Source organism: Osmerus mordax, chromosome 18 (assembly GCF_038355195.1).
Source record: "Osmerus mordax isolate fOsmMor3 chromosome 18, fOsmMor3.pri, whole genome shotgun sequence".
Classification (NCBI taxonomy): Eukaryota; Metazoa; Chordata; class Actinopteri; order Osmeriformes; family Osmeridae; genus Osmerus; species Osmerus mordax.
The window spans coordinates 10,626,403-10,648,744 of NC_090067.1; the positions used below are offsets into that span (position 1 = coordinate 10,626,403).

Consider the following 22,342-nt stretch of genomic DNA (forward strand, 5'->3'; position numbering starts at 1 on the left):
TTAAAGATATGTGGTTACAGTCGAGTATGATTTCATTTAATAATTTAATTCAAATTGTTTTCACACCCATCATAGTCAAATTCATAGTTAAAACATGTATTTTTTAAAGAGCCGTTCGGGAGCCAAAAGAGCCGGCTCTTTTTGGTGAGCTGAGCCATACGAGCCGGCTCACGAAAAAGAGCCGGAATGCCCATCACTACTCTACAGTCAGAGCTTGCGCAAGAAGGTGGAGCGTAAGGGAGATACCCTGTCCAAAACTTGTAAGGGCGTAATAGTTTGTGAAAGACCCAGAGAAACACAAATATCCACCGAGGCAAAATCCCGGACAAACCACTTTTTATAACACACTTCAGAGGTAACAAGTGTTGCTATTCCGATTTTAGCATACAAAATAGGTGAGTTTTTTTACTCAAACGAGCCGCAGCCGTTATGAATGGACTTGACCGCACACATAAAAATGCATTGGATGCATTCTATTGAGGGGTCTAGTCTATGCATAGTTAGGCTATATTTTGTTACTTCCTTCCATGAACTGTATTTTCCACTTCCTTCCAAACCATGTAAAGCATTAGGCTACTGTCTACAGTATAAAAAAAATACGACAGAGAGTGAAAAGTGTGCCAACCGACCAAGGTCTTCCCACTTTTTTATTTGTAGCCTATTATTTCTACATTTTCGTACAAGTCCTGACGAGGGTCCAGAGCTAGTCGAACGCGTCCTACTCTGAATACTTCTCAATCTTCACGGATGTGCGTTAACACTACACCGTAGCCTATTGTCTGGTGCGTTTCGATCCAATTCCTATACGCGAGTCTTTATAATTTAAGGAATTGTGTTAAAGTCTCAAACAAACAAAAATTGCCTTGATTTATATGTGCGTAATTATTTGTCCATAGCTACAGTAAAAAAAGCTATAGCCTAACAAAGATGTGGCCTACAGACTGTAGACCTTGGGAGGGCACAGCGATTCGGGCGCCTTAGCGCCTTATTTAGCTGTAGGCATGCAGGCCTACGGGCGTGGCTGAAGTTAGCCCGTTATAGACGATGATAGAGAGATGTATGGGCTCAACATCACACCATAATTATTGTGAATGCATAAAAAGGAAAATCAAAATGTGGGTATGAATCACATTTGTGTTTACATGTGAGGATTGGTACTTATTTGTATTGATCATGAAATTTCTGTATTGATCGTGTATTCACAACTATACTTGTGAATGTATACTTGTACTTTCGGTGTGATTTTGAGTCCATGATCTCGAGATGGTTAATCTAATCACCAGAAGATACATATGAAAACAAGGATCAACATTGTTATGTATGTCTGTTATCACTACTCAGATTTTATTGAAGACATGGACTCGTTTGCTGAGGCAACCAAGAGGTTTGTTCATCATGTGAAAGGGGATTTAATTCCCAACACTGTATTCCACGACTCCAACAAACTGTTGGATCCCACTAGATTGGTTGTCAAGATCAAGCATTGGTATTCGTGGAACCCCCAATATCGTGTGTCGGAATTTAAACTGGAAGACCTTCTAGGAGATATACCACGTCAAGCAGGTAGGCTTTCACAGTCAGTTAATAACATGAATATTAAACCCTATGCTTGTCCAAATGATTAAGCCATTTTCAATTGAACTTTGTAATTGTAACTGTATTACATCTTAATGCACACCATACACCTGTATGTTAATGCTGAACATACGGATAGATGTATTCTAAAATTAAACCTAACCCAGTGGCTTCTGTTTGTCCATCTCGCTCTGTTTCTATTGTCTTTCAGAGATTAAAACAAGCCTCTTAATGGATAACTTTGTCCTTGATATTGAGAAGAGACAGACAGGGAATGTGGAGGGAGGCATATTGCAGTATTTGTGCAAAGTGGTAGGGCAGGGCTGCATGAAACTCAAATGTGAATTAGGTCCAATATCCAGAATGGAACTGATCAATTTAACGAATTTGAAGACTGACATTAAAAGGTATGAAAAACATGGTTAATGTCAAACCCTCTTTTTTCATGGCCAGTAGGCCTACATGTGACCCGTTTAAAAAAATGCACGTCTTTTATACTGAATCTTTTGATACTTAAAACAGATTTCCCTCTTTTTTTCCTGTCGTGTTAACTGTCAGTGTGTCTATTTTTGTTCTCTCTTTCTCTTGCCCCCTATTTCTACCTACCCTTGACAATTGTGGGCTATATCCATCAATCCTGTAAGGAGGAAAATGATTTGTGACCCGGGGCTGAAAAAGAATGAGAAGTTGGTTCTTGTGAAGGAGAGGGTAGTGACAAACAGGCCCTTCTCCATCGAAGGCTCTGACGAGGTGGACGCCTCGATTACTGGAACAATAAATATTCCTCCAGGGCAGCTGGGAGCAGTTGGAGTGAGTCTGACAGTTTCCAACTGTTTCATATCTACAGTATATTACTCATTTTGAGTCATTTGAGTTTAGTAAGTAAGATGAACCTTTGAGCCTTATTTTGTGTGTTGTGTCAGGGTAATTTAAGGAAAGAGAATACAACCATGCAGCTTCTTGAAAAGACTGTCCTTGCCTACAAAGTCCAAGAGCTCATGGGTGCGTGCATTGGAGTTTCATGTATGCATTTTATTTCCTCACTGACGTGTGCGACTGCTTTATTTTCTTGTTGTTTCTATCATTTTTTCTCTCTGTTGGTCCAGAGCTCAACGTCAACGATGATGATGAGTTAGAGGCGGATGGTGGAACCTTATCTGCGGAATTAATATCCGATGAGTCCATTAATTGCCTCGACAAAGTACTGGAAGGTATGTTGACATTTACAGGATGGTGAATGTTACTTCTATCTCCTTCAATGTCTCTTTCTCTCTGGCATGTGTGCTTGTCATAACTTAGCATGACTACTCTCCACCTCCTTGTTGTTTCCTGTCTGAGTTTTCATGCACGTGTGTATTGTAATTAACTCTTCTCTATTTATATATCAGCCTTACCAGATTTTGAGGGGGATCTTCAGCCCTTAGCTAGTCTTCCAAAGCAGACCAAATCATCTCTGTTCGGGGAGCTTCGTGGAATTCTAAAAGACAGGCCAACCTTTCAAAGGTTTCTAGAAGACACGGTCAGAGACAATGTTGTTCATGCAAAATATCAACATTCACTGATGGCATGCCAGTTGTTCTGTGCATGCAATGTTCACTTTGTAACCCTTCCCTTATCTCTCTCCCTCTCTCCTCCCCTCTCTTTCCCTCTACCTCTACCTACACTACTGGTCCGCCTACCCCTGCCTTCAGGTTGAGGACTGGAGGCAGAGTGGGATCCGAGATGAATCCGTCGGCACCCTTTTGGATCATCTTCCTACGGAACCCATAGAATGTTCTTATGTTGCCACCGAGTTACTGGTCAGCGTCTTAGATGGTTAGTTACTGTACCACATCTGGCAATCTCAACTTGAATCAATTCTCCTTTGTTATCATTTCATAGTTTGTATTCCTCCCAGCCAATGGTCCTGTGTGTGTGTGTGTGTGTGTGTGTGTGTGTGTGTGTGTGTGTGTGTGTGCGTGTGTGTGTGTGTGTGTGTGTGTGTGGGCCCTGCACAGTGGATCTGTTGGTGAAGGTTGGTATCATCCACATGTAAATGCATTTAAAAAATGTGTTTCTGCAATTTTAATTGTGTATGTGTCTTTGGTGTCCATACACACGCATGTGTGTGTCTTTCCAGCTTTGCCAAATTGGGCTTTAAATATGCTGGCCAACTGCAGTTCCAGTGAACTTCAAACTCTCAACAAACTGGTCAGTCTATCTAAATTTCCTATTAACTGTACAGTAGAATTTGGTTGGTAGACAAGGTCATATATGTCCACTCTTTTGTACATCAATCTGGCATGTTGAATGACAAAATTTATTGTGTAATTAGCATACATATTAGAATTATTATTTGAACAGTACAATATTGTACATCTAGTTAGATTTCCTTTATATAATCAAAATGGTCCCAATTAACCCACAACAACCATGTGTTTGTTTTGTACATGTCTTCTACTTTCCCTCTGCCATCTGTCCCATAGGTGGAGGATCTGAAGACCAATCACAGCAACCCCCTGCCTTCTGAGACACTGCCCCCCAAACTGCAAGAGGGCGGGGAATATAACTGGGCCACACAACTGCTCTGCTCAGCCAGTGAAAATCTACATGATGATGGAAACCTGTTTCTTGAGACAGGAATCCAACCAGGCGGGCTGCTATTGGTCCTGTGCATTGCAGTTCAAGGGCTCACATTTTTGGGGAGTTAGTGTATGATAGGTGTGGAGGTCAAGGCTGCATAGAACAGGCCAGGATAGTCTTAACAAAGACTTTTGCCAATTTTCTTCAGAGTCCCGTCATTTAAAAGCAGTATGCATGCCTTTTTGTATTTTTCTTAAAATGTGAAAAAAGAAAGAAAAAAATAAATATATATTTTTTTATAATTACGTTATTACAGTAATTACATTCCAGGGATATGAGATTATTATTAAAGGTGAAGTTGTTGTGGAGTGAAGATCAGTTGCAATAACTACTTATTCTGTTTTACCTTTCTTTTCCTGCTCCGTAACAAATTAATAAGACACAGGAAGTGGTTTGGTTTTAAACTTCTCTGACCTCCAAAACAAGCATCTGGCCAGATCAAAAAATGAATTTGATCTTTTTTTTCAGGAATTTTCTTTTGTTGTATTTTAACCATGTTAAAATGTATTTGTAGAAGGTGTCTTAGAACACAGTGTTGTTCATACAAAATAAAATCATTCACTAATGACATGTCATTTGTCTGTGTGGTATGTAAATGAACCCATTTAACCTCTTTCTATATCTCGCTCTCTCTACTCCTTTTTTTTCCTTTTTTTTCTCAGTCAGACGGAATTCTTGACAGACAAGAAAAAAGCTTTTGAAAGATTTACATTTATTTATTGTAACAATGGTTTGCTAATAGCAATGTGCTCCTACAACACAAGTCTTTTGGACATTGGTTTAAAAACTCATCAATACACACTGGATAGCTGAAGGGGGTGGTAGTCTTCTAGAGTTTAAAGCATGTGCTGAAAGTACATCTACATCAGTAAAAGATCTTAGTAAGGTCTAAGTTCATCCTGTAACTTTCACTCTTGGCTGTCATCAGGTCAGGATATTATAAACTTCAGAAGAACGACAGGAACATACATGGTGTAAAGGGCGTTGGTGCATATTGAGACACTGAACAAGAGGATTATGGGAAATGTAGTTTTGTGCCACATTTCCAGATATGAACAACTTCAATCTTGGTCTAGTGGAGAACAGAGGAGATGGGAAAATATGTTCTGATGGCCATTCTTTAGAAATACATCGAATGTGTGGTGACCGGAGGTTTTTTGTCGTTTTTTGTAAAAACACACAAAAAGTAAAGGATCATCGATGACAAAATGCAGCTAAAAGAAAATCACATAAACAAAAGACATTAAATCCTACAGTAGTAAAACAAAACTAGACATGTCTTGAAAAACTTTGATTAAACATGGACACAGTGTATGATCTTGATATTAAATAGAACAGTGTAAAGCTCTTGACTTGAGGAAGAATATATGAGGGTATTTTAACAACAAATTCAGCTCAAGACCAGAATGAGGAATGGTAAGGGATCTTCTTTAGAAGAAGGGAGGAGAAAGAGGGGCTTTCTTTGGAGTGTGCGTGGCAGCAGGGGGTTCTAAGGAACTTATAAGAGTGGGTTTTGGTTTCGCAGGGTTATATGACACTAGTTGTCATGGCAATGACACAGTGCCATGAAGCCATATCCTTGGCAGCACTGATCAAAGTTCTGGAACTTTACACAGTGTCTTATCTTCTCTGTGATGATAGTATTCAGTCCCCAAACCAGTATACACAGGCTCTTAGGAAATGGGAACAACCACTGTATAAAATCAAGTATTATAACATGTCAATAAATTAAAAAATATGGCCAAAATATTTGGCCTGATGTTTCTTTTTATGTGAATGCCACATTGGTACAAGTAGAAATATTATTTTTCCGTAAAAAGTTACAAATACTAAAATAAATAAGCACTCTTTCCCTTTGAGGTGTAAAAAGTTGCATTGTGTGCCTGGTAAAGGGTGGGAAAAGGACACGGAAGTTGTTTTCGCAGTAACAGCACAATTGTATTTTTGTTTTGCAGAAGTAACTTCTCTGATCCCTCTGCCACGGTGTTTGAAAACCACACACAATCACGAACAGTCACTGCAACCCACCAGGTCAGTAGACCCAGTTGACTGGAACCCACTGCGGTTCAGAGCAGAGTTTGTCCACGGCGGCCTGTAGTATCTCAAAGGCATGGTCCAAGTTGTCGTTGACGATGGTGAGGTCAAAGTAGTGGCTGTAGGCCCTCTGAATCCGTGCGCTCTCGTCCACCGTCCTTCTCAGGTCCACGTCCTGACACACACAACAGGAAAGGGGTGTGTGTGTGTGTGGGTGTGTCTGACTCACAGTACAATGAGATACTGCCAATCCAAGTGTGTCAGCATGACATATTGCAATAACCAAGGACATTCCTTATTTTTATGCTGTGTCAGTTGTTAGTCAGGTTATTTTTTCATTGTTAGTACATGCAGAAGGGGAGGCATGGGCTTACTGTGAGCTGTTTGGAGGTGATGCCGGCGTCCACCACAGCTTTGTGCATGGACTTGAGAGTCTCAAACTCCGGCGCAGCGATAAATACAACGTATGGCATGAACTCTGCTGTTTTCAGGACTTTCAGGGCCTGCACACAAGAATGACGGACACACACACACACAGACAGACAGACAGACAGACAGGGAAGGAGAACAGTGAGCTGGACAATTTAGCAGGATACACAGTCAGACACTCTAACCTAGATGCTTCATACTGAAATTATATATAAACTGTTCCAATGTAAATTCTAGATTAGTATGGTTTGATTTCACTGAAGCATTGAAGCACTTTAAAGCTATACCCCAAGTGATTGTTTTCTAGTATGTTTTTAACTTTAATTTGAGAAGTAGTTTGTCTTCAACAAATACGGAACCTATATGGATAATAATACCTATGATCTAAGCAGCATCCATCCCCAAAAAATTTAATCAAAAAGTCCTGTCCTATATCTATCCTATCTATACGTTTAATTCAATTTCAAATGATGAATCACTTCATTGTCCAACCTGTGGGTTGACATCCAGGATGCAGGTGCGTCCTGTGTCCACCACCTCATGGATGGAATCCATCTTGGTGCCGTAGAGGTTCCCGTCGTACTCGCCGTGCTCCAGGAAACGGCCCGCCCTCACGTCTGCCTCCATCTCCGGCCGACCCACGAAGCTGTACGAGTTGCCGTCCAGCTCGTCGTCACGGGGACGCCGTGAGGTGACTTAGATATGGGATGAAGTAGAGATTGTGAGCCATCTTTTAGGATGTACCAAATAAATCATAAACAAAATGTATTATCATTACAATACCTAGGGAAGGGGAAGAAAGAGGTAGAGAGAGATGAGGGAAAGACATTGTGTGTGTGTGAGAGAGAGAGAGAGAGAGCGAGAGATAGAGAGAGAGAGAGATTATTGAGAAAGAGAGAAAGCATGATGGAGCTACACAGGAAGGGTACTGTGCTCTTACAGGGTATAGTGGCGCCGAAGCGGGTGGGGTTGAGCACCACCAATCGGTTCTTCAGGCTGCGGCGGCCCACCCCCTGAGCACCAATCAGAACGAGCGTCTTCCTCTGGAAGGGTGGCATCTTTGCCACCTCCTCGTAGATCTGCAGCTCGTGCCTGTCAAACTCTGCTCTCAACCAATCACAGACATTTGGCATTTGTCAATCAGAGAAAATAATTCTAAGAGCTTAGCTGCCAATCACAAAAGATGGGCAAATTACTTTAATTAGATGTAAAAGTTCACCTGCGTTCTTGGCCGTTAAGTACATCATTTTCTTCTTCTTCTTTGCAGCAATTGTCCCGCAAAGGATCCCTGTAACACACAACAAAGGAAATTAATGTGGGGAGTCAGGTGGCTGAGCGGTTAAAGAATCGGGCTAGTAATCAGAAGGTCGCTGGTTCGATTCCCGGCCGTGCAAAATGACGTTGTGTCCTTGGGCAAGGCATTTCACCCTACTTGCCTCGGGGGGAATGTCCCTGTAATTACTGTAAGTCGCTCTGGATAAGAGCGTCTACAAAAAAAATGACTAAATCTAATGTACATAATACAATCTGTGTATAATAGTAGCCCTCTGGAGCAATTACAACAGATGGCCACAAGGGGGATACCTAACCCACTGTAGGGGGTCTGTCCATGACTTGTTGACCTTATCCCTACCAAGAGGACGGGCTTGTCCTCTCACACTTCCTGTGTGCAACACAAAGAAAAGACGCCCTATGAAATTTATCAGATGTGTGAGGAGGTGGGGGGTCAGATGGCTGAGCGGTTAGGGAGTCGGGCTATTAATCAGAAGGTTGTTGGTTCAATTCCTGGCCGTGCAAAATGACGTTGTGTCCTTGGGCAAGGCACTTCACCCTACTTGCCTCGGGGAGAATGTCCCTGTACTTATTGTAAGTCGCTCTGGATAAGAGCGTCTGCTAAATGCCTAAATGTAGGAGGTACCTGAGCCGTCAAAGTCTCGTGGGACGAAGGCTTTCCTCTTCTCCTCCAGGAACTGACTGGGAATCAGTCCTGTTGCCCCCTCAACCAGATGACACGCCTGGAGGAGCACACAACACAGTCCTGAACACAGCAAACCACCGTCCAACCATCACACACTCCCAAACCGCTAACCTTTCAGTACACTGCCACCTTTATCACCTTTAACAAGGCAAGATAAGCACACACACATCCTTCCATGACCTTTGATCTCTTGTAGAGCCTTCTAGAAAGAAACAAAGTGAGGGAGGAGATGTGTCCATTAGAGACACTGCAGGGCTGCTCACCTGCCACCAGTTGGGGTCCTCTCTGTTGACGATCTGAAGAACATCCCCACGCTTGAAGGCAAGCCCCGCCTCCTGGCAGGGGATCAGGCTGTCGCTGGCCGGGTTGTAGTCAAAGTGTGGCTGCACGTACACCTGAGAACAGAGATGCACTCGGTTCACAAATACTGCTTACTCAGCCAAAGATGTATGGACAAGACAACAAAGTCTGTCTTGAGGGTTGGAGATAAGGTAGATGTTTTGGGTTTAAATACCATAACATACATTGACTGTTTAGACAGTACACACATGCTGAAGCGCATATTTAAAAAGGTAAAGGTCAAAGACACATACAGTACACACGCTTTTTTCATCACATGCCAAGTGGGTGACTGGTCTGGGTTTTGTAAGCTTACATAAGCAGGCAGACAGAGATAAACAGAGTGTAATATGTGGTAGTCAGTTTGTCTGTATGTATTTATGTTTGTGTGTTTGTGTGTACCCCTCTTGTCATATGTTATGTGTACTTTTCAAAATAAAGTTATATAAACAACAAAACAAGCTTATGAAACTCGACACACAATCAACTAAAGACCAAGCCAGTTAATTCTATTTCCATCCAGCGAGGAAAAAGGTACACATCAAATTGATTGCACATTCTTAAATTCTTGATTCTATACTGTTTTTGGCATCAATGTATAATCCTTTACAAACGTCTGAAGAAAAACACAGTCAATGTGCTCATAGTGATTACAGTAAGTATGTGTGTGTGTGTGTGCGTGGGCCTGTCCCAGATACCTTGTGGAGTGTTATTAATAGGGCTCTAGAGTTCAAATTCCAGTGCTCGGCATTCTGGGATAGCCCAAGGACATTTCACCAGTATCTCACCAACACCAAACATAGCAGATGTTTTAGAACCTAATATTGTCTGTGCGTGTGTGTGTGTGTGTACCTGCGGTGGGGCCGGGGCATCTCTGTAACTGGGCAAGATCTTAAGGGTGATTCCTCCGCTGCAGTCCTTCAGCATCTCCTGCAGCTCAGTGGGGTTGTTCCCTACGTCCCGCCCATTCACTTCCTTGATGATGTCACCGACGTGCAGCAGCCCCTGTCTGTCAATCATGGCGCCATGCAGGATCCTGGCGATGACCAGGTCGTCCTTCTCCACGCGGAACGTCACACCCTGGACAGAAGGATGCCTCGCCGCGATAAGATATAGATCGATAAAACCATGACAAGATTCAATTTGATATGCATCACTGAGCTGCATATTCCATGTGTTGTACCGTCTGGTATTGCAAAGTAAATCACCTGCAAAAGTGTATTCACTGTAGTATTTCACAACAGGAGGCCCATACTATCGGAAGAGTTAAACTGGTAGATTACACATATGCACACAGGCACACAAACCCACCAGCGGTTCGCCGGCCTTCTTGCGGATGCCGATCATGCGCACAGCATCGGCCTGCATCAGGGCACTGTTCACCAACGCATCATTCGTCATATCGGTAGGGGGAGGGGCCTCGTAACCCTTTGACGCCACCATATCATGGGCCTCCAGAAGCGACTGACAGAGGACAGGCGAGAGATCAGGAGAGAGGGACAAGCGGGGACGGGGGGATGGGGACGGGGGGGGCGGCGACAAAGATAGAAGGTTAAAGATAGTGCCGTTTGCGATGCACTCTAGCAATCGCCATATGACGCAACTGGTCCTTTCTTCCTCTCTCTTTAGTAGGTCAAGGGATCCTTAGCCTTCAGCTGAGAGCTGAGAGAAAAGCCCTCTCTCCTTTCATGAGGAGACATGGGTTGCATACATATTAGAATAATGTTTGTGAGCGAGTGAGTGAGTGAGTGAGTGAGAGAAAGATGGTACCTGGAAGTGGGGTTCCTGAAGGATTCTGGAGAGTTCTGCAGCGCTGTCGTCACGGACGCTGAGGCTGCTGATGTCTCCCAGGATCTCAGTAACCAGCTCCACGTTGTTGTCCTGGACTGCCTCTAACTTCACATCCTCCAATCGCTCGTGAGCCTGGAAAGAGTGGGCGGGGTCACAGGATTCAAGGTTAAAAAGAAGTCAGTTTCACACCCAGAAAGAGGAGATGTTGATTCTAAAAATGAAGATAGGTGATATTGTTATGTTTATCTTTGCCATATTGCCATTTAGTAGAGTAGAGTTGTGTTATCTTGGAGTGTGAGGCACTGGGGCATTCTATGAGGCATGTGTGTTGCTTTCAAAGATGCTAGCACTAATGTCTCAACACAGCATTCAGCTTTAAGCAGAACTACAACTAGGCTTTTATTGCTCTTAGTCTTTTTATTCAGTGCAGGGGGCAAACCCACTCTTCTCGACTGCAAAATGGCAGCTAGCAAGACATGGTTGAGTGTGACAGAGTCATCTTGGGCTCTGTCACCACAGAGGGTCTGTCACCTCCAGGGTCAGCAGTCACCCCTGCCGCCGCCCTGCCCTATCTGGGCTGTGACTGTCACTTCCAGGCCCATGGCTGGGTGGTCAGCTCAACTGGGCTCCTGACTAACTCATGGTGACATGGTCCCCATGTCTAGCCGAAGCCCAAGCCCCTGGGCTGACGAGGACACACTGACCTCACTAGTGGCTGCAGATGTTCTGTGTGTGTGTGTCTGTGTGTGTGTCTGCAATATGTGTGAGCCTCCACATTGATGGGTTAGTGCCCATTTCCGTCATGTGTGTGTGCTTGTGTGCGTGTTACCTTGAGCGGAGTCGACCTTAGCAAGCGCCTACAGCCGTGGCTCTGCGCTGTCTGTGTGTTAGTCTCTGTGTGTGTTCTCCTCTATGTGTGTGTGCTACCTTGGCGAGTGAGCGTACAATAGGACTCTCCATGATGCCTCGCAGGAAGATGAGGTCGATGTCCTTGGCCCCCGTAGAGTTGGGCAACTCGCCCAGGTTATCCAACACCTGCTGCATCGCTATGGAGACGCAGGGAGAGGGACAGAGAGGGAGAGCTAAGAGTTCATTACAATACAAATGTACACGTGCTCAGCCAGGGAACTATAAGGAGGCGATAGCTATGCTATGCTGTACTTTGACACCCACACATGCACACAGTCAAATAGGTAGGGGTTACAGACATATGGTGTGTTTGAAGGAGTTAGTCTCACAGACACAGACCCATTTGTGTCATCCTCAGACACAGCCTACTGTAATTCAACGGTATGCTAGGCAGTGCAGATTTGAGTTCTGAGACTGGCAGTCATGATTGTAGTTCTGTCCGTGTTACCAGATGTAGTGCTTTGGACCGGTATCTGATCCAATCGAAGAGAAGGGTTATCCAGAGGAGAAGGAGTTCCGTTTCTGAACGGTTGTTTCGGATTATCTTCGTTTCAGTCCAGTCCTCTGCTGCACACTCCTCTGAGTGTCTCTGTCCTGACGTTCTGTACTGTCCTCAGTGTGTGTGTGTTGGTGTGTGTGTGTGTTAGTGTGTGTGTGTGTGTGTGTGTGAGTGTGTGTGTGTTAGTGTGTGTGTGTGTGTGTGTGTGTTAGTGTGTGTGTGTGAGTGTGTGTGTGTGTTAGTGTGTGTGTGTGTTAGTGTGTGTGTGACAGCGTGAGAGAAAGACGGTGGACTGTAGGTATACGCACGCTAACACCTTAAAGCCAGGGTCTCAAAGCCCCTCTAAACCCCTGTAATACACTTACAGATCTGCATGGGAAGAAAATGTGCATGTGTGTGTGTAATGTATGTGTGCGTTCACCATCATCTGGTTCTTCCTTCTTCCGTAGGATTTATTTGCCTTCTCTTCTTTTTCACTTTTACCTGTCTTAAAGCTAACTCTCTCTGTCACACACACACACACAAACATACAGTACTGCTGAGCTGAGAGTTCAGAAGCTTATATAGTCATGTGACTGGCAGCTAGAAGTGTAGCAGGGGAAGGTGACTTTTCAAAAGCTGAGCGGGACACACAAGAAAACACACACAAAGATATACACACACACACAAACAAAATTGGTTTGTGAACATACATTTCAGGCCTCTGCAAGTCAATACATTTAGGAAGAACTATAAACATCTTTGGAGTTTAACTCAGAGCATATATACTTAAACAAAAACACACACTCACAATCCACCACCAACAAACACACTGTTTGAAACCATTTCTAATTACAGCATATACACCCACACATCTATACATGAACACAAAAACAACCATTAAACCACCCCTTTGATTACAGTTCAGTCACTCATACACTGGGTCTGGGTAAGGTCATCTCTCTTATAAACTCTGCTATACAGAGGCCACACACACACATGAAAGTGCATGTAACTGAAATGATGTGTCACTGCGACGCACGCACTTAACACCCTCGCATACACATAGACATGCCAAAGGAAAAGATATTGAGGCCCCAAAACTATCTCGTGCTCCCAAATTCCACAGAGGAAAAGTGTGACTTCACACAGACATGTGGGTTTCTGGTTCTTGTGTGTTTCTAGGGTATGTGTGTGTCTGTGTGGGTCTGTGTGTGTATATGTGTGTGTGTGTCTATGTAAGAGAGACAGAGAGAGTGACATAGAGACACACAGATAAAGAGTGTGGGTGTGTGTGTGCTTTGTTAAGACTTCATGAAACCTTTTGTCTATGCCTTCCCTCAAAGCTGTTTTATCGATCATAAAAAACAACAACGTATGCCTGAGGTGTCTCTAGCATAGCTACTGTAACAGGCGAGTTTTGATAAGGAGACTTGCCAGACATGGTCGGCATCCTGTCACCAGGGATTTTCTGTTTAAACTCTGTTGTAGAGCAGAACCAGACTGACCAAGGTACAAAAAGCCCTATCGATCATCTCTGAGTTGACCGTTGCACTCTGGGTCGAGTTGTTGTGTCATTCTGTCCTCTACTTAAAGATGGGAGAAGAGGTTTGTACACCTCGTCAGCCAGAGTCTACAAGCCGCTGCAACGTAAGTGTGTTGACTATTTTTATCAACCATAGAATTGTCAAAATATGCCATTGTGTGGTGAGAAAGAGGGATGAATTTAAGCCTTATTAAAACTAGATCCATTCTAATCCTAGCTTGACATGCACATACACACACACTCACATCGACTGTACAAGCCAACACTCACATTCACTGCAACCACACACACACAGACACACACACGAAAGCACTCTGCAGCAAATGAAAAAGGAGCCTTCTCAATAAGCAAATCATGTGAAAGGGGAATGACATTTTGTTCTATTTCATTCACTCCATTTACATTTACATTTACATTTATTCATTTAGCAGACGCTTTTATCCAAAGCGACTTCCAAGAGAGTTTTAAATTCGGAAGCAGAATAATTATATTTTCTATCTCTTTCACATTCGCCCTCTCTCCCTCCTATAAAACCATGCATCATGTGGATTTTCTCCTGTACTGGGAAACTATCCTCCCCTCCTTTTCCAAGACTTAAAAAGGATCACATGAGTAATCTAATAATCAGAAGAATCTTGCAGCCCGTTACCCCCTCCAATACCTCACAATCTCCCACCCAGGGATGCTGTTAACTATTCTGGCAACCCAAAACTACCCCAAAACATTCTTGGAGTAGCACGTCTCCAAATCATGACGGTGATAGCTGTGTAATAACAAACGATACATCGAAGGTCTGTTCCCTTGAAATGATCTGGGAACCCGTGTTCTACCCACACGATGAACTAAGAGACAGCCTGAATGTGGAGAAACAGCTGGAGAAAGTGCTGCGTCTTCTCATTGAAAAATATCTGGCAACCTGGTCTCTCACCTCCTGGTGTGTCGGCCCCCAGCGCGGGCTCCTCGACCCCCTCCTCTCCGGCTGCTGCCGCTGCCTCTGCCGGCCCGTCTGGGGGGGGCTCCACCTCCACCCCGTTGGGACAGGCGTCCTCCATGGCTAGGACCATCTCCGAGCACAACGCTGGCCTGCACAATGCTGCTGGACCACAGGTATGCTAGGCTAACCGCTAGTCGACAGCAAGTCAACCGCCGACGAGTTTGCCTGCCACTGACTGCTCTGCTACGGAACCGAACAGCGCGAGCAATAGCCTCTAAAGTTAAAGATAAAATAAAAAGAGAGAGGAGTGAGAGGTCTTGAGAGAGAGGGAAGTAGGGGACAGAGGACAGCAGGAAGACAGACACAAAGATACTGGACACTGTTTTTTTACTAACAGGAAGGAAAGGAGGGATGGGAAACAAAGAGACTGAATGGGTCAAACGATTGAGGGAGAGGTGAAAAGAAGCAGACACAATGGAAAGGGAATTGAGAGAGAGAGATGGAGACCAATAGCTGACGTACACAGATGTGGACACATTCAGTCACTCTCAATCCCCTCCCTCCCTATTGCCTTTAATACCGCCCCCATGGCCCCCTCCCACTCTCCCCCCGAACACAACAGGCACACACATTTAATCCCACAATTCTCTCCTGCCGTTGCAGGTTTGTGTGAGTACCCCTTCTCTTGCTACCCTTACACCCCTCTCCACCCCATACACACAGACACACACACACTCTCAACCATCCTTTCCCCCCTCCAAAAGCAAGCCATGCCTTCCTCACACACACATCTCACACTGTAATTACATAAGTCATCTTACATAAGTGCAAAGGGATAGGCCTGACCTTAAATTCCAACTGGTCCCTTCTTCCTTTCCCCCTACCTTGCAAACAAGACCCCTGCCCCCCTTCCATTGCCCTCTTCCCATTCTTGAGGAGAAACAGCAGGGTGGGGGGGGGGAGGGATCGTCATTCCTTCTCTGGGGCTAGACAGAGCACTCTGGGTAAAAAGGACCTCAAAGCTGTCGCCTAACACATCTGGGTCTCAGCAGCCTTCTCCTAAATTGTTGTTGAACCCCCCTCTGCCACATGCTAAGACCCACAGCAAGTGTCAGCATGACTCACCACTTCAATACTCTATATCTGTAAGTGCTGCCACAGTTGAACTGTCCCCAGGACACCATGCCTCTCTCTGTCATCTTCTTCCCCTGGACCCCTCTCTGTCTCTCTCTCTGTCTCTGTCTCTGTCTCTCTCTCTCTCTCTCTCTCTCTCTCTCTCTCTCTCTCTCTCTCTCTCTCTCTCTCTCTCTCTCTCTCTCTCTCTCTCTCTCTCTCTCCACATCAAGTCCCTCCCACTATGTCACAGCTGCACTGTAAGAGGATAGATAGAGGATCTGCCACGCTCTAATCTGCTCCCCCCCAGCCCACCCCACAGCCTACCCCCATCATCTATACCCCTCCCCCACTCAGCCCCCCTGCAGCACACAGAGCAGGATTATCATCCGGTCGCTAAAAACCCAGGATTACGGAATTTACTCTGGATTCTCGCTGCCTCCCATATTCTCTCTTTTTGGCTCTGTCTCTCTCTCTTTTTCTCCCTCTCTCTGTCTCGATTTACTTTTCTTCTCTTTCTTTCTTCCCACCACAGTTCCAACAACAAAATAATTTGACTAAAGGACAGACCCTAAACGTAGTGGATTATCCATAAACAAATCTAATGATACTAGAGTAGGATAGACAAGGTATTTTACTGTAGATTACTATGACCCATAAGCAAAACAGTACAATTGCTTTACGTCAGAGTGGTATCTAGATGTGATGTTGTTGTGTTAAGTAGTAAATACTTTAGCTGTAGTTTCAAAACATAGCCTGCCATGTTAGAGTTCAGGAAAGCTGTGCACAGACATAATCTAATCTTCTAACCTGTGATCATGGTTGTGTGTGAGTCAGGGTTGAGCTGTGAAGATAATAATCACTGTCAGTCAACTCAAACAACTCAAGTCAACATAGTAGTCATTTCTGGAGCACGCTGCCTTACTAGGCAACGACCAAGGAGTCTCATCTCATTCTATTCAGACACACACAAACACTCAGGTTAAGTGCACATTCTTTCCCAGAGGACAGGTGACAAGCGCACAATTCTCCCCTTCCAGCATTCTAAAGATGTAGACACACAAGAACAAAGTGTGTAGTGAGTAGAAGGCAGGTGCGCTCGTTTTGTTTACCTTTGCCAGACGGTGTGCCCCAATGCTCCCTGTTCTTTCTTACAGCCAGCTCATCCGTCAACGCAACAGAAGTCTGAGGAGAAAGATGGAGACGACATCCATCTTATAACAGGGAACACACACACAAGACATTCTTTGACATTTCTTCACTTTGACACGTGCCACAAACTTTCTCCTTCACAGTTTTGTCTCGTTCCTGTCCCCAGCACGCTGTGGACCTATGTCACAGACAGCGGCCATTGTTCATCTCTGAGGGACAGCGAGGACCATTGTGTTAACATCCATTCAGAGCTGATGACATCATCATGTTGCGGCATTGCCATGTCATCCTACTGAAAATGACATAGCACTAAACAATAAAACCACGTGAAGATTTCTTTCCTTCGTTTTACACACACACAAACTTTCAATATATTTGTCTCTCTCTCTCACGCACGCACAGACACACACACATAAAGCACACACTGTGTAGTCCCTCCCTCCATCATCGCCTCTTCTATTGACAGTAAACTGTAAAACTGAGGTTTTCTAATAAAGTCAAAGTCTGGCAGCATTATGCCCTCCTACGCCAGGTATAAACCAGAATGAAATGGACCATGGGGAAAAGCCATCTAAAAATGAACTGTTTTAATTACTAGTAAATAAACTCTAGCATGGATAATCCCCTCCCCTCCTCTTTACCTCTCTCTGTTTTTCTGGATAATTTCACAACTGATGTAGTGTCATTTGGACATTAATATGTCTGTGATAAGGAAGTCCTTATCCAGTAATTGCAAAGGAATGATCATCCACACTTAAGTTAACCCAGTTTCTGGTGCTGAATCTCCCCCTACTGTGGCATATGAAGGCACTGCTGTCCTCTTATCCCCCTGAACCTCAGCTTTTCTCTGAGGCTTAAACCCAGCTTCCACATACCCATAACTCCATCTTTCAGAAACATCCACAAGACCATTATAACCAGCGCAGGAGACCGCTGGTTTAACCAGCACACATTATTCCAGGCCACCCTTTCCTCCTTCAACATCTCTCTATCAGGAGCTCTCATTTGTTGCCCATCAGTCACATTCGTGCTAATTGGTCCATTACGGCAGCGAGAAACTTAGTGCCCAGTTTCATTACGCAATGCAGATTACCGTCACTGGGCGAACGCTCATTGGAAGTGATAGATATCCCTTGAAGAATGTTAATGACCAAAAAGGCCACTTGCACAATTCCTCCTCCCATCATGCCAAGTCAATGGAGGACCCGGGGCCCCCGAAGGGCCTCTCTGTCGACATAGTAACGGAGGAGAAGAGGAAGAGGGGGCAGAGGACACTCGGTCCGCGGAGAGCGCACGCTGTGGTTGAAGAAAAAGAAGCTAAGGATAAGAGACAGGAGGGGAGGGAGGGAGGGAGGGAGGGAGGGAGGGAGGGAGGGAGGGAGGGAGGGAGGGAGGGAGGGAGGGAGGGAGGGAGGGAGGGAGGGAGGGAGGGAGGGAGGGAGGGAGACTGCGGAATACTAGAAAAAAGAGAGGCTGCACACAGGTCTCAAGTCAAACTCAAGTCTTCAAAAGAGGAGTTGAAGGGAGATATGTAGTAATAGAGAGACAAGAGAAGCATGCACTACATACAAAAATACTTCAGTTATGGAGAGTAGACAAGAAGTTGAATAATGAAACACCATGCTGCCATTGGCCAGCAGGGGATGGGGATGAACCAACCAATGCCCTCCCCATGTTCCTGGTTGCCAAGCAGTCAGATGACGGACAGGTTGTGAAAGAGGGATTACTACGGATCAGTCTCTCTGGGTTTTGTGCAAAACGCAGCAACATATCATCTGTCTTACACTTGCGAGAGACCTTGTGTGTGTCTGTTCGGCATCTGAGCGTTTGCAAGATATAGCAGATATAGTGCTGTTGAAAAGAGCCCCCTAAGCATTTGTCAGTTGTTTTAAAAAGTAGCTTACGTCAATAAGTGTGTGTGAAGGTATAGTAAAGGGATAGATGGTGGTAAATAAAAACAAAAACACCACATTCAAAAGTCACCCAGAAACACACACACACACACACACATAAAACCCAGTCATTGGTGGACAGGCACACAAACACACATGCGAGTGTCCTTATTCTCCAGCTCCTTCTCCACAGCACCGGAGGCACGGACGCCTGGGTGAAATGAGATAACTGAGCCGACACACTGGGTTTCTTTAAGTCAATACCATTCACAACAGCAAGGTCGGCAACCCAGATTGCCTTTGAGCCGCCATGTTCTCCTGAGCCTCTGCTGCCCCGCTGAAGCTCTCGTAGGAGCAAGTAGCAATTAGCCAAGTTTGCGGAAGCACTCTTGATGACCATGCCGTGAGTGACTGCGAGGGATAGTGGAGGGTAAGCTTTTCTACAGGCAAATCCCCCTTCACACAAACACACACAGAGATTGCATACTGCCCCCCCCCTTCCCCCCACCCAACCCCTGGTCACTCACACACACACACATGCACACACACCGAAGCAGCCCCCTACCCCCAGTCATAACATATATCTAGGTCACTTTATGTGTACACGTGCCTCCATATAAGAGGATTACACTGCCAAGACCAACTTCATTTTACGACATAAAAATAATACAAGTAATAATCAACATGATCAATACAAAATGCACATACTTCTTAGATTCTTATTTCTTAACTATTTGAAAAAAATAAAATTTCATTATTTATTTATTTTGGAGATTCTCGTTTCATTTGGCCAATTACATTTGATTACATTCGGTGACCACAGCACATCGAAGCCACCCGGTACCTAACGAGAAGCCATCTTAACGAGCATCCTGTGACATAACTCATCGCATCACATGACCAACCCTCTGCCTGTCCTCGATGTCTCCCCTCCTAGGCTCCTCTCACTGTCTTCGCAGACTTACAGAGAAGCGAGGGGATGGGAGAAAGAAAATGGGACGAGGAGAGAGAGAGATTGGAGGAGGAGTGTTATGCAAGGAAGTGGAGTCGAACAAGACGAATTTGATGGCTCCTGTACATCTCCATTAGTTGGTTGGCGCTGGCGACGTCTGATGACCTCACAGTGCCATACAGTAAAACCTTGCTGACTGAGTGGGCAGACTAAGAAGTGTGTTTCCACAATCAGAAATGAGGCCAACTCTAAATGTGTCTGGTAGTCCATAGTGAAGATGGGTCTGGAACCAGTTCTAAAATAGGGAGTCAGGTGGCTGAGCGGTTAGAGAATCAGGCTAGTAATCAGAAGGTTGCTAGTTCGATTCCCGGCCATGCAAAAATGACGATGTGTCCTCGGGCAAGGCACTTCACCCTACTTGCCTGGGGGAGAATGTCCCTGTACTTACTGTAAGTCGCTCTGGATAAGAGCGTCTGCTAAATGACTAAATGTAATGTAAATGTAAAATGACAAAAACAATGTCTGCCCTATGATGCATCTGTTGGTTATCAGTAGGATGACGGTGATGCTAGATAATTCCTCCGTTTGTTTGTGTTTGAGTGTAACAGCTGATAGGGACAACCAACTTGACTTGATATTCTTAACTGGATTGAAGAGGACCCATCACCACACTGTTAAAAGTATCTTTGTCTGGAATGATGTGCTTTACTTGTATGGACATCAGCAAATACCAAGTTAAGAAAATATGTTCCTTTGTCGAGGACTACATAGGCCAGCACCACTCAAAGCCAACTGAAATATCCTGTCGACATCGACAAGAACTGTGCTTCCAACCCTCTGAAGGTTCTGGAGTCTGAACCTGCTCTGAGGTTTGAACATCACTTGCCTTAATTAACTTTCACAAATCGAATTCAGTCGGATATGACTGCTTCAGGGAAGACAGGAAGGAGAGATTTATTGCCTTCTGAACATTGTGGGAGTCTATTGCCCACTTTGGAGCCTCCACTGGCCACTCCCCGCAAAGGATCCCCAAGGAAGTGTCCCATCTTCAGGGTTTCCCCATTTACGTGCCCCAAACGAATTACCATGTACGATAGGCTACTCGAGACTCGTGTGCGCAACGACAGCAGACTGAGTCCATGCCAAAAAGCATTTTGTAAAACATAATTACTTTATGTTTACTATTTAGACGTCATCTGAGATGGTATCGATAAGTGTATGGGTAATGTGATAGCAGGTTTCGACAGAACGCTCAGATGAATCAGAAATAATCAATAACTGCGTCTGCCTTCTGGCTCTTGGCGGACTCGGGATAGACAGCCTCTGCCCAGTCCCCAGACACCCGATCCACCCACATCCATTCATGTATCTAAAGTTGTTTTATGAGCGTGCTCTGACAGAAACACAAACAAAAAAACTTATTTTTCAGACACACGGTTCATATAATCGCGGCGTGCGACACTGCTCAGCGCGCTCGTGTTTTGCAATTGCTTCTTCTGTATTGATGCGCTGCATTGTTATGGGACATGGTGGTGCTGAAACCACTTCCTTGCGCCTGTCCTAGAGGCTCAAGACTATACGCAACCGATCCCGTTCTTGCTCATCCTATAGATCGATATCCTGGACAGGAGTGCGTGGGGTCTGCGCGTGTGTCACACTGTTTAACCGATTTAGCCATCAGTTGCGCGTAAATTACAATGATCTCGTCACACGTGCGGCCATTTTTGTTACCCATCCAAGGCATTGTAGTCTACACACTTTGGGGAGTGTGTAGGATATAATCCAACTATTGTATTGTTTAACGCGTCATCCTAGAGGAAAGGAATTGCATCCGATACTAGAATAATCACGCACGAGCAAGGCTCCATTGGAGCTGCGTTAAGCCTTTCCAAATAAAGCTCCCATAGCCTACTCAGAAAATCGAAGGGGTTGTGCAAAGTCTTGCATTTCAAAAACCAAAAAGTGTTGTTTTTTCTTTTGCGAACAGATTAGTTTGTTCATAAACTTGATCTTTTCAGCCTACATAGTATTATTTAGTGATGACTTACCCGTTGGAATAAATTCGCAGTCTCACTTGCTGTCCCGGTTGATATTCAAACCCCTCGGCTCAGCAGTCGTGGTCCCGCAGCTAACTACCAGTGAATATACTATGCCAATCACACGAACAAACCACGCCTACAATGATGACAAAGGTCTGAATAGACGAATGATAGCCGTTTCCCAGAAAACAAGGACGATTACAGTGTTTTACTCTGAATGTATTTCAAGTCTAAATGATATGTTATACTTTAATTGTCATCCCCTCGTGAGAAGGGACTTTGAGTTTTAATTAGCCTACAGTAAAATGCGTCAGTGTGTCGTCAAGTGCGTGCTTGGTTAGCCTAATGAAATTAATTTGGTAGAAAATTATTAATTTCGAGATTAACAGGGATTGGTTTGGTTTTAAAGTCATTTTCCACTCAGAAATTTTGTGTCAAGCATATTAACTTTGCATCAATTAGTCCTATCAATTCATGGGTGGTCATTCAGATCGGTCTCTACTTTTTTGACGACGAATACAGGGTACAGTAGAGGGTCATGCGGGATTAAACACAAATA

At 44.5% G+C, this 22,342-nt stretch overlaps 2 protein-coding genes across 4 annotated transcripts; one reads left to right on the forward strand and one right to left on the reverse strand.

Annotated features, from left to right (window-relative positions):
• Positions 1-299: 299 nt before the first annotated feature.
• On the forward strand, positions 300-4,552 carry LOC136962633 (uncharacterized). The gene is made up of 10 exons (XM_067256468.1): positions 300-355; positions 1,342-1,563; positions 1,787-1,982; positions 2,220-2,385; positions 2,499-2,577; positions 2,682-2,786; positions 2,964-3,094; positions 3,267-3,390; positions 3,695-3,765; positions 4,041-4,552. Exons 2-10 carry the CDS (start codon positions 1,356-1,358, stop codon positions 4,263-4,265), a joined length of 1,305 nt encoding a protein of 434 aa, XP_067112569.1. The 5' UTR covers positions 300-355; positions 1,342-1,355; the 3' UTR covers positions 4,266-4,552.
• Positions 4,553-4,924: 372 nt separating this feature from the next.
• pals2b (protein associated with LIN7 2, MAGUK p55 family member b) lies at positions 4,925-21,857 on the reverse strand. Of its 3 annotated transcripts, none has more exons than XM_067255470.1 (14): positions 21,793-21,857; positions 16,861-16,933; positions 14,630-14,909; positions 11,714-11,814; positions 10,748-10,900; positions 10,289-10,441; positions 9,830-10,057; positions 8,902-9,033; positions 8,579-8,675; positions 7,880-7,948; positions 7,601-7,762; positions 7,153-7,355; positions 6,606-6,734; positions 4,925-6,406 (listed from the first exon to the last, which is right to left on the reverse strand). In XM_067255470.1, exons 3-14 carry the CDS (start codon positions 14,763-14,765, stop codon positions 6,230-6,232), a joined length of 1,740 nt encoding a protein of 579 aa, XP_067111571.1. In that variant the 5' UTR covers positions 14,766-14,909; positions 16,861-16,933; positions 21,793-21,857; the 3' UTR covers positions 4,925-6,229. The 3 variants fall into 3 exon arrangements, with proteins under 3 accessions (XP_067111571.1, XP_067111572.1, XP_067111573.1); XM_067255471.1 differs by lacking the exon at positions 14,630-14,909 and adding an exon at positions 16,559-16,592; XM_067255472.1 differs by lacking the exon at positions 14,630-14,909.
• Between the last annotated feature and the right edge of the window lie 485 nt (positions 21,858-22,342).

Coding starts and splice junctions, on each gene's coding strand:
- LOC136962633 (XM_067256468.1), top strand. CDS start 1,356: ATGGACTCGTTTGCTGAGGCAACCAAGAGGTTTGTTCATCATGTGAAA. Junction 1,564..1,786: donor AGATATACCACGTCAAGCAG/GTAGGCTTTCAC, acceptor ATTGTCTTTCAG/AGATTAAAACAAGCCTCTTA. Junction 2,578..2,681: donor CAAAGTCCAAGAGCTCATGG/GTGCGTGCATTG, acceptor CTGTTGGTCCAG/AGCTCAACGTCAACGATGAT.
- pals2b (XM_067255470.1), bottom strand. CDS start 14,765: ATGGTCCTAGCCATGGAGGACGCCTGTCCCAACGGGGTGGAGGTGGAG. Junction 10,442..10,747: donor TTCAGGAACCCCACTTCCAG/GTACCATCTTTC, acceptor GTCCTCTGTCAG/TCGCTTCTGGAGGCCCATGA. Junction 7,763..7,879: donor CTTAACGGCCAAGAACGCAG/GTGAACTTTTAC, acceptor GGTTGAGAGCAG/AGTTTGACAGGCACGAGCTG.